Source organism: Vipera berus (assembly GCF_964194415.1).
Source record: "Vipera berus genome assembly, chromosome: 11".
NCBI classification, from domain to species: domain Eukaryota; kingdom Metazoa; phylum Chordata; class Lepidosauria; order Squamata; family Viperidae; genus Vipera; species Vipera berus.
Window position 1 is genome coordinate 5,080,406 of NC_138214.1, and position 11,747 is coordinate 5,092,152.

The following is an 11,747-nucleotide window of genomic DNA, read 5'->3' on the forward strand; positions in this document are numbered from 1 at the left end:
ACTCTAGGGGCCAGTGCTCATCTCCCTTTCAAAGCCGAAGAGCCAGCGCTTGTCCGAGGACGTCTCCGTGGTCATGTGGCCGGCATGACTAGACGCCAAAGGTGCACGGAACGCTGTTACCTTCCCACCGTAGTGGTCCCTATTTTTCTACTTGCATTTTTACGTGCTTTCGAACTGCTAGGTTGGCAGAAGCTGGGATGAGTAACAGGCGCTCACTCTGCTACGCGGCACTCGGGATTCGACCCGCCAAACTGCCGACCTTCTGATCGACAAGCTCAGCGTCCTAACCCAGAGCCACCGCGTCCCTGTGATTAAACCATACAGTTCCTGAAATAAAGGTAGTCCTTGCTGGCGTACAGGACTGCTAACCTAGGACCTTTCTGCCTTCACCATGTTTGTTGCTTGATCCTCAGGGCCTCGAATCTGATTTCATGGAAGCCTGCGCGGCAAGAACTAACCTTTTCCATTTTCTCCTCTTCCTTCTCCTTCTCTTTTTCTTTCTCTTCTGTCTTTTCAGAAGACAACACAACCATGGTGAGTTTCCTGACAATTTGCTTAGCCTCCCCAATTTCCCGTCTGTGCTCCTCGAGGATAGCGTGGTCGGCCGGTAAGAGCTGGAGAGGGAATTTGAGTATTAGCTTGCGCAGACTGGCTTTCTCTCTTTCTCTCTTGATAATCATAGCGGTCCCTTGGTACTTGGCTGCTTTAAACCTCACTGAATTGAGTATCTGACGCATTTTGATAGGGAAATTTTGTCCTGGCATTCACCGTCTGTTTGATACTCAATGCAAAGGCTACAACTTGTTGTGTGTTGGCTACCTTGTGACTCACTACATTATTCCTCATGGGGGGAAAAAAATTCTTCAGTACTCATCGTATTTGGTGCTTAGCGCACCTCTCGGAACCAATTAACGATGAGTACCGGGGTGCCACTGTATCACTGTCAATCCTAATCAGCATTAATTCACTGTACATGTATCAAAGGAGAGATACTGTGCACTAAAAAAACCCTTATGTTTTTAAGATTTCTTTCCTGAGAATGAGAGAACGCTTACTCTTCACTGAGATTAAAAATATGCTCATAAATCACGGATTTTATTTATTTATTTAGATTTATATACCGCCCTTTCCCGAAGGACTCAGGGTGGTTTACAGGGTATTTAAAAGAAAATCCAAACAAAAGTTAAAACAATTAAAAAAGATTAAATGAAACCCTGAGAGAAAATAAAAAACCCAGTTAAAATTAAAAATTCTCAGCCTGGGCCAGAGAGCTCGAAGAGCCAGGTCTTCGGGTCCCGGCAGAATGAATGGAGGTCGGGGGCAGTCCTAAGCTCCGCGGGCAGCTGGTTCCAAAGGGCAGGCGCACCCACTGAGAAGGCCCTACCCCTGGGTGTTACCCGCTGGCAATCTTTAACCGGCGGCACCCTAAGAAGAGGTGGGAGCGCGCTGGATTAGACAAAAAAGCCCCGAATTTGAGAGAGGTTACCACTTAACTGAATATACATTTTATCGTTAAAAGCAAAATAAGTCACTTACGTGTACGTAAAGGTCTTCCAGATCTATTAAGTTATGCTGCAAAAGGACTGCGGCGACTCTGTACAAAGAGACTGGTGTCTCTCCACTTGGTTCCTGGAAAGGAAAAAAAAATACTTTTAGGATATTTATATTTCATAGTAAATAATAAATTGCTGAAATAGTGGAAGGATTTTAAGCTGTGAACTTCTGTGGTACCTGATAAAACTTGAATTTGAATCCAAGTATATGGCAGAGTGTTTGAGGTTCACACATATACATATATGACTCTATCAAAGGTACAAAAAATTCATCATACTCTGGCCGACATTCATAGACTTCCAAGATAATATCCAACACTCGGTTAGGATCCAGGTTAAAACATCCTATTAAACAGATGGGAGTTATAAAAACATGAAGCAAACAAGGTTAAGTAAATTAACCTTAAGTTAAGTAAATTATCTAACATTAATTTATCAAATATCCTCAATAGTCATTAATATCAGGAATATATTTTTTTTTAACCCAGGAAAACATAAGTTATAAAGGAAAGTGTGAGAAAGGAGACTTTGGAGACAACAGAATGAATATAAAGAAAACTCAAAATGTAGTAAGCCCAAGGCATATAATATAGGGAAAACTGTAACTAGAGAATTTGTAACAGAAAACAGGCCTTACCTATTAAAGACTTAATATTTTCTAGGATCAATTCACTAGTGATATTTCCAGATAAATCTTGTCCCAGTTCAGCAATCAGTTTTGCATAGCCTTCATTCTCTTCTCTTAATAAATTAAATTTCTGTTGCTTATAACTACAATTCAAGAAATGAAGAAACAAGAAAAGCATAAGGGTTAGAAAACTGGAAGTTCGAATAAACTGGAAATGTTCTGCTTTATTGAACAAATTTATGTGACACACCTCCCCCCATCGCACGAAAAGTCTCTCGGGGCAAGTCACTATAAACAGTAATTCTGTTTAAAAATAATTGTGATTAAAAATAAAAAAGCACAAGGCACAAGAGAAGATAAATGTTAATTGCAGTCAGGGAGCCCCCCTCCCCAAAAGTCAGGGGTCCTCTGGGACCCCCCACGGGGCCGAAGACACAGCCATGTTTTGAGAGATTTCTGGAACATGAAAAGGGATGGAGTTTTGAGGAATGTTAACGATATACTCACAAAAGTTTTGTCTTTATTTTCACAGATTTCTGATTAAACTGCTGGGATTGCTTGATAAGCCCTAAGGATTCCAACGTTTCTGGGTCCAGACGCTCTTTTAATATAGTATCCGAAACCAGAGTCTGAAAAGAAAGTGAACGTGAGTTGGATTTACAACTTGATCTGACCTTATGTTATCTTTCAGTAAGGGCGAACCCCTTTCTGGGGAACCAGACATTACACAGGTGGTCCTCGACTTACGACCACGCTTGAACCCCAGGTTTCTGTGGCTAAGCAAGGCACTTAAGCGAGTTAACCCCTATTTTTACAACCTTGTTTTTGCCACAGTTGTTAAGCAGCTGTTAAGGGTTTCTAGCTTCCCCCACTGACTTTGCTTGATGGAAGCTGGCTGGGAAAGTTACAAATGGGGGCCGCGTAATCCAACGGTCATAAATACATGCCAGTTGCCAGGTGTCTGAAATTTGATCATGTGACCATGGGGATGCTGCAAAAGCCAGTCATACATCACTTTTTTTTCCCCCAGTGCCGCTGTAAACTTGGAACAGCCCCTAAATGAGCAGTTGTTGAGGACTACCTTTGTAGTCTTTAAATAGCACATTAGAGCAGGGTAACGACAATTAAAACGGAGGAGATCGGGAGAATAACTAAATTTGATCTGGCATCATTTATCCTGAATTAAGATTCAAAATTACAGCTGGGATTTCCGTGGTCATCTGGATCCAATCCAGTGTTCAGCAGAGATGTTTCCATTATAAATTGGGCAGTATTAAACAATAAAGAGCCGGGGGGGGGAGTCCTAAACATTCCCAACGTGTCCATTTTGATGACTTCTCTTCTCCTTAAATTTAAGTTTCAAAAGCAAAGAAAGAGTAACTCACCAAACAAGCTAACACCAACTGCATGAACTGATCTCTTTTGCTTTTTTCTTCTAAACAACTGGTTTCAATGTCTACAAAAGCAACAAACAGCATCAAATTATTAAGGGCTGGTATTTGTCACGAAAGTCACCGTCCAATCCAGTGGTACCCAACCTTGGCAACTTTTAACTCCCAGAGTTCCCCAACCAGCCCTTGGTGCTTGGCACTACCTTATAAGACTGTACTGTGGAACTTACTCTTGGTCTGACTATTAAATATTATACATAATGAACACATACATAAAATCAGCTAGCACGGATATGTATGTATGTATGTATGTATGTATGTATACATATATATATATATATATATATATATATATATATATATATATATATATATATATATATATATATATATATATATATATATATATATAATCTTTTTCTTTCTTTCTTTCTAAATATTCAGGCGCTTCTTCAGACTTCATTGTTTCTCTGTCAAGGGAATCTTAGCCTTTATGACGACGATGGTGGTTTTGAGCAAACCCTTTAATATGTGCCTTTCAAAAGAAATCAGTCACGTCTTTCCTACAGATTCTTCCTTGAAACTGTGAAAGGAACTAGGAAAATTAAAGGAGACCTACCTAATATGCAGAATACATCAGCCAGAATGGAAGGCATATCATCCCGAAATTCCTGTTAAAGGAAATTATTTGTTGAGAAACATTCTTTCTTAAAAAAAAAAAATACTTGAAGTTAAGGTCGACTGACACAAATCTGAAGTGGCCCAAGGCTATCTCAACTAAAGGTTATCCTCAACTTACAACAGCTTGCTCGGGGACCGTCCAAAGTTACGACGGCACTGGAAAACAGTGACTTGTGACCGTTTTCCACACTTACGACCGTTGCAGCATCCCCGGGGTCACGTGATCCAAATTCAGACGCTTAGCAACTGACTCATATTTATGACGGTCGCGTGATCCCCTTTTGCAACCTTCTGACAAGCAAAGACAACGGAGAGGGGCAGATTCACCGTGTTGCTAACTGAACCACAGTGGTTCCCTTAACAAATGTGGCGGGGAAGGTTGTAAAGCAGGGCAAAATTCACTCGAATGTCTCGCTTAACAGCAGAAATTTGGACTCGGTTGTGGCCGTAAGCCAAGGACTACCTGTACGTACCGGCAAATGGCTTCTTAAAAGAGGTCATCAGCCATAAGCCATTATCACACATCAACTGGTTTAAGAGTGACAGCTGCCTCAAGACACCCCACCCCAAAGGAGTGATTAAAATGCTCTTAAAAGAAAGTAAATTACAAACTGGCTTTATTGGTAAAGTGGAGTGCGACTGTGTATTTATCGCTTCTAAATCAAGAGCATTTCAAAGTGTTTGCCTTGAGGAGGGCTGCTTTCCCAACTGCTTTGATTTCCAGTCTACGACCAGCGACAGCTTAATTAAAGTGCAGATCTGAAGCGTTAATCCTAAACCACGGCGGTGTTTCCAAGTCCCCCAAGCTAAAACAATATAATTATGCCACGATGGACATGAATCGGTAACAGCTTCTAGGGTAACAGGCTAAAGTTAATAGGTTAACCATCCAGTCTTCTCCTGAGAGCGTTCCGTCCCAGCCTCTTGAAAGAAGAATTACCCAAGAACTTTTTTTTAAAAAATTCCATTTATATCCCGCCCTTCTCCGAAGACTCAGGGCAGCTTACAAGCTTAGCATTTTCTAGTGTAATTCAGTTTCCTTCTCAATGTTTAAAACCAACTTTTTGCGCTGTCAGGGGTTTTTTTTTTGGTTTTGGTTTTTTGTTGTAGTTTGCTTGCCACCAAAGCTAAAGCAGCATTATAGGTTTAGCGTGCTCTGCTTCCACCTTGCAAATAAATTCAGGCTGCAGCTATCAGAATGTGATCAACATCCATCCTGGCTGAGAACGTGGGGAGGTTTATTTATTTATTTATTTTTGGGACTTGTATCCCGCCCTATCTCCCGAAGGACTCAGGGCGGCTTACAACAATAAAAAAAACAACAATACAAAAATTAAAAACGAATTAAATAACAGCCCCAAAATAAATTAACAACACAGTTAAAAATTAAAACATATTTAAAAACCTATCATCAATCCAGGTCAGCCTGATGGAAGAAGAAAGTTTTGAGGTCGCGGCGAAAGGACCGGAGGTCCGGGGCCATCCGAAGCTCAAGGGGAAGTTGGTTCCACAGGGCTGGTGCTCCCACAGAGAAGGCCCTCCCCCTGGGGGTCGCCAGCCGACATTGTCTGGCCGACGGCACCCTGAGGCCCTCTCTGTGTGAGCGCACTGGGCGATGGGAAGTCGTCCCCGGTAGCAGACGGTCCTGCAAATATCCCGGGCCTAAGCCATGTAGGGCTTTAAATGTAAGTACCAGCACCTTAAATTCCCACTTATTTATTTAGTGTATGGCGATATTAGCCAGGAGAGTACAATGCTAATTGCAGAGTAGCAGTTTGGCTGCCTAAGACTCCCTAGCTGTGTTTGGTTCATGCTTGTGCAGTTCCCAAGATGCCGCCATGGGGAGAGGAAGGGGGGGTGTGAGCTAGGTCTGGACCAGAAAGACGAGTGGCTTTCCTCCAGTGTTATCCGGGGTCATCTCCTTCCACCAAAGCCACCTTGCAAAATATGCGTTGCAACCGGGAAGGTCCAGCACCAGCAGGATTCTGACTGTACGCACAAAGTGCCGCTTGTCTCCCCACCAAAGTGGTACCTATTTATCTACTCGCATAGAACATCTTTTCGAACTGCTAGGTGGGCAGAAGCTGAGGCAAGCGACGGGAGCTCACCCTGCCACGTTGTGCTAGGACTCAAACTGATGGAGAAAAGACCACCTTCAGCGCCATTAAGCCACTGATCCACCGGGCCTACAATTCCCACTAAACTGGAGAGCGTCAGGCTAAAGATGGTTGCTTCAGGAACTAGTAGAAATAAATACTTACTATAACATCACTAAGAACATTGGATGCTTGGTCATGCTTTAGATTTCCCTTAACAACATGATACGTAAGCTCATAGAGCGCCTTCTGGATACCTGTAAAACGAGACAAAGGGGGACTGAATAATGTAATATATTCAAAGGAATATTGCTCATACATATTTAAGACAGTATCATGTTTCATTAATGTAAGTCATCTCTAATTATTTCTAAGTTGCAGTTGATGGGTTACAGAAAGATACGTAAGTCAGATTTTTACAGTTTGATCTCAGTTACAAAAGCCCCAAGACTTTTACTCACCTCTAAAAGTCGCATTTTCAGAAAGAGTGCGACATAGCTGCAAGCTGAAAGGAAATGAACATTATTTAGTATCCAGAATTGATAAAAGAGTTTGCCCAGTGAAATATATTCTTGTGGCTACGCACAATATTTTATCAAATGTTGGGGGGAAAAATCAAAAGGAAAACAATTAGGTCAATTTCCTGCAAAAGGATGCCATTTAATAGCTACCTGTTTGTGGCTGATTAAATGTCACACTACACTAGACCATTACATTATTATACAGTAGTCTGTAATTCATGAAAACACATTCCTTTTTAATAAATATATTCAGACCTAAGAAATGTTTAAAAGAAAGAACTGTGCCTTTTGATACACCCAACTCGTCTGCTTAATCCCTTAATATTTTGAATACAGAGTTTAAAAGATGACATAGAGCTTTAATGATAATGAACAATTTAGGTTAATTTTAAGTACTGTAGCAGAATGAGGTACTCTGGATACATACTGGAGATACTTTTTTAAACACTATTAAAATCTTATTTCTTTTTTAAGTGAATAAAAATTTTGTGGTGTTTTTATTACAACTTCACCAGCTAGAAAACACTCCCAATTACAGAATGCTATAAAAACCTAAACACTGGGAGAATTACTAAATTTTAGATTAATCTTCAGTGATTACATTTTCAGTTGCATTTTTATATTAGACATTTAACCTGGGCAACGCACTTTTGAAAGGCTTTTTATTCAAATGGTACATCTATGTACTCGATGCTTTGAAGGCTTGAATGATGTTTTTTTTAAAGTAGCGAATCCAAAATTTGAGCTCTTAGGTCCAGTTTGACATTCAGAAATTAACACTTCACTATAAAGGTCAAACCGTGGATTCTTTTCTAAATTTTGAATCACAGGCAGTTTCTCAGAGATTCTAAGAATCTGCTGGCAGCGTTTAAGCAATTTAGTGCTTAAAGAGAAACTCACACTGTTTTTAAGTTTTGTGCAAAGTGAATTTGTCTTTAAGCAGCAATTCTAAACACGCCAAGCTCTTTTCGGCTAAAAGAGAGGGTTCTTGGGACATTCTTTCCTGTAAACTAAAAATAATTGTCAGTTGCTTTACAATGCCAATTTCCAGCATTAACCTGCATTAACTATATTTAATCTTGATTCCAACACTCTGCACCTTAACTTCTGTATCAATCACGATATCCTTTTCTGCAAATGAACGTCTTCAGAGTCATGTTTTAAGCAAGCGCACGCTGGATCTTAAATTGGCATCAGAAGTTAAGAGGACAAAAAATATAGCACGCAGGAGAGTCGGTAATAAGGGGCCCTTGGGGAATACCAACAGTTGTGTTTGTGAACAGATGAGTTACATAAACAAGTCAATGCTTCTTACCCAGCTTAAATCTCTTTCGAAATGCCCTCCTGCAGAAATATATGCGTGGAAACAGTTCCCATGTATTTTCTGGTCTAAATCTTGTCACATAAAATTAGATGTCCTTGTAATTCACAATGATCAGAAATATAGCTAAACTGGCAAGTCATTGTTGACCAGTCCATATTTTTAAAGCAACTGACCAAAGGAATGATCAAGAACAACACTGTTACTAGAAAGCACACCACAATTTGGCTTCTGCTTATATGTATGCTTCATGTTTTCTAATCCAAATGTATTTTTGATGCCTCCCTTGGGGAAAAAAATATATCTAATATTATGTAATACATCTTTCCATCTGGGGAATCACTGTTAACATTACAGCAGAACTGCAAAGAAGTCGGGCATACTGTGACTTGAAGAGATTAGTGTACACTGCTTCATTTTTATTCGTTTCTTTCTTACCAATAAAAGCTGTTAAATAACCCAAATGACATGTTAGTGTTATGTGCAAACTACACACATTGTTCTTGACTAACATGTATATTTTGGGGTCTTTAAAAGGAAAATGTTCTGCTTTGCATATCAATCAATCATAAGTAGACTTGAAGAGGAAAAGCAAAACAGTGTGTTCAAATTTACTTATTCATTATAAGTCTTAATTTCTTAAGGGTCCCGGCTTTTTGTGAGATGCAGTACAACTAATGAGTTCTCAGAGGATTTCCTTTGCAGACCAAATTAAACTGTGGGATTCGTTATCTCAGAAAATGAGACAGGTAACTTCTTTTCTCAGTTGTGGGTAGAAATGAAAAAAAAGTGTTACAAATAGTCTGTCAATGTATACAACACAACATTTCGATTCTGTTCTTGGGGTTTTACTGGTGATACCTGTATTCATTTGATATGGTTTTCCAAGGTTGCTGTACGTTTGCTATTCACAGCAAAAGGCGGCTTTAAAATATTTCAATTAAATAGAAACTAGCTGGGATTTGAGCACATTAAGGAGTCATTAGCTGTGACTCCTAATGTGCTCAACTGAGGCAGCCATGCTCTGCATGACAATAGCATACAGTAAAATAAATTAAAATAGATACATGGACAAACTATACAGAGGAATGCAAGTTCTACAGGACAATATTGAACACCAGAAACAGTCCACATTGGGCTTAACTGGACTTTGGATTTAAAAAAAAATCCTTTACAGATGTTCTTGTCCCCAGTCCATGACCCTGATTTAACGGATTTAAGAGAATCACAGAGTTGGAAGGGACCTTGGAGGTCTTCTAGTCCAACCCCCTGCTCAAGCAGGCAACCCTATACCATTTCAGATAAGACAGCTTGTCCAGTCTCTTCTTAAAAACCTCCAGTGTTGGAGCACCTAACTGATTTTGTTAACTCCACCGCTGTTAAGACAGACACACAATCCATTCGTCTTGAAACTCTACGAATCACATTAAGAGGATGACACCAAAGTACCCTTGGAAAGATTTAAAGGCAGGTAAAGAATAAGCGGGAGGAGGGGAAGGACTCCAATACACTAGTGCTTTATTTTCTTAAGAACATTTTAATACGTTGTTTTCCTTTCCGTTGATCTTTCTGTAGGCATGAAGAAGAAAGAGAAGAAATCCAAAGAGGCGGAGGTCAAAACAGGAAAGGAAAAAAACGCCATTGGGATAATAAGCCAAGTGACAGATTTTGGATAAGCCTGAAAAAGGAGACCCAAGAGAGGGGTGAGATGATCAGTGGGGTTGGGTGGGCGTGCAGAGCTTGGAGGGGGGGAGAGAGAAAGAAAATGGGAGGGGGAAAAAAGAAAATGGGAAGGGGGAAGAGAAAGAAAACGGGAAGGGGGAGATAAATTAAGTGTGGGGGGGAGAAAATGGGAAGGGGGAGATAAATTAAGTGGGGGGAGAAAATGGGAGGGGGGAAAGAAAATGGGAGGGGGAAGAGAAAGAAAACGGGAAGGGGGAGATAAATTAAGTGTGGGGGGGAGAAAATGGGAAGGGGGAGATAAATTAAGTGGGGGGAGAAAATGGGAGGGGGGAAAGAAAATGGGAAGGGGGAAGAGAAAGAAAACGGGAATGGGGAGATAAATTAAATGGGGGAAAAAAATGGGGAGAAAATGGGAGGGGGAAGAGAAAGGAAATGGGAAGGGGGAGATAAATTAAATGGGGGGGATAAAATGGGAGGGGGGAGAGAAAGAAAATGGGAGGGGGGGAACTATTCCAGAGGTCGGAAGGATGAAAGAAGCCTCTGGCTTTCCCAGTCTGGCGTCTTCCCGGCCGGCTGGACTCCAACTCCCAGAATTCCTGCCACCTAAAGCCAAGGGCAATGCGGGCTGAGGATCCTGGGGGTTGTGGTCCCAACGGTCGGGAAGGCGCCCGCCGGCGGAGGCGGCGGCCTTGAGCCTGAAAGCAGGGAGGGGGCGGGACACGGGGGGGGGGGAAAGGGCTCAGCTCGCCCGGACGGACCGACGGCCTAGCCGGGCAGGGGGATCGGCTCGAGGCAGAGGCCGACCCGCCCGCTCACTCCTCGCCCGGCGCCCTCCCCCGAACTCACAACTCGCTCTTGCCGGATTTTTCCCAGTTGCGGATCCATTCGGCCGGGAGCGCCGCCGCCGCCGCCGATGTCGCCGCCGCCGCCATCTTCCCCGTGTGGCGCGGAGAGCCCGGATGCGAGAACGACGACGGGCCCGAGGTCAGAGGGGACGGCGGAGACGGCCGCGCCAGGCATGCCGGGAAAGCGAGCCCGCAGCGGTGGAGGAGGAGAGAGAAGCAAGAGGAAAGCGGCGGCGGCGGCGACGTCAAACAGCAACCAGAATTCCTCCCAGCGAGCCGAAAGGCAGGAGGGAGAGAGGGAGGGAGGGTGAGAAAGAAAAGCTGGATAAGTCAACCCAAGAATCAATCCGGTTCTCTCGGCTGTCCGCTAAATGGGGCGCTCCGATCCCGGATTGACGGGTGGTAATCCGGTTTCCACGAGCCATAGGATTCTCCCGAGTCAAGGGAGCGTGCATTAGGTTCCTCGGTGTTATCTACATAGTTAATCAGCCTGGGATTGGTCACTCCTCCTGGCGGGAATTCCTGGACCCCGGGTTGGGTGCCAGAAGCAAGGCGGGAGATTCCAGCCAGGGGGTTGGCTAGTGTCCAGCGGCTGCTGGCCATAAAAGCTACCCAGGACTTGCCAGTCCCAGGTCTCCACGTGCAGTCAATCAAGCAAGGTAACCTGAACCCGTCTCCCGACGATCCAGACACAACAGTGGCGACGAAGGTGGGATCGCGGCAGAACAGCGGAGAAAAGGCGCGGAAGCAAGGAGCGCACGGAGCGGGAAATTCGAATAGCCGTCAGCCGCACAGCGTGTCTTCAGCCCAGCGGCGCCGAATCGCGGACGGGAAGTAAGCATGGCTCAAGTCGGCTCAGTAAAGGAATTTGACCCCAGACACCCGGAGGACTGGGACGAGTACGTCGGCCAGGTCGAGGGGTACATGTTGGTGAATGGCATAACCGATGACCGGAAGAAGGCTGCAGCACTCCTAACAATCAGCGGCACACCAGTCTACCGGGTCGCCGTGGGGTTGTGCCAACCGGC

General features: G+C 43.2%; 1 protein-coding gene across 5 annotated transcripts in view; it reads right to left on the bottom strand.

The window, feature by feature from the left end:
* The window catches only part of THOC2 (THO complex subunit 2), a 37,929-nt gene extending 27,029 nt beyond the window's left edge, over positions 1 to 10,900 (bottom strand). For all 5 annotated transcript variants that reach the window (XR_014027582.1, XM_081336587.1, XM_081336589.1 and 2 more), the window contains exons 1-10: positions 10,721 to 10,900; positions 6,811 to 6,854; positions 6,515 to 6,606; positions 4,192 to 4,243; positions 3,567 to 3,637; positions 2,689 to 2,810; positions 2,191 to 2,324; positions 1,732 to 1,898; positions 1,537 to 1,629; positions 459 to 614 (exon numbers count right to left, since the gene is read on the bottom strand). Coding sequence is in view for 4 of the 5 variants with exons in the window: in XM_081336587.1 (XP_081192713.1) it covers positions 459 to 614; positions 1,537 to 1,629; positions 1,732 to 1,898; positions 2,191 to 2,324; positions 2,689 to 2,810; positions 3,567 to 3,637; positions 4,192 to 4,243; positions 6,515 to 6,606; positions 6,811 to 6,854; positions 10,721 to 10,806 (1,017 nt within the window). In the remaining variant the exon portion in view is untranslated. The remainder of the gene's footprint in view (positions 1 to 458; positions 615 to 1,536; positions 1,630 to 1,731; positions 1,899 to 2,190; positions 2,325 to 2,688; positions 2,811 to 3,566; positions 3,638 to 4,191; positions 4,244 to 6,514; positions 6,607 to 6,810; positions 6,855 to 10,720) is intronic.
* Between the last annotated feature and the right edge of the window lie 847 nt (positions 10,901 to 11,747).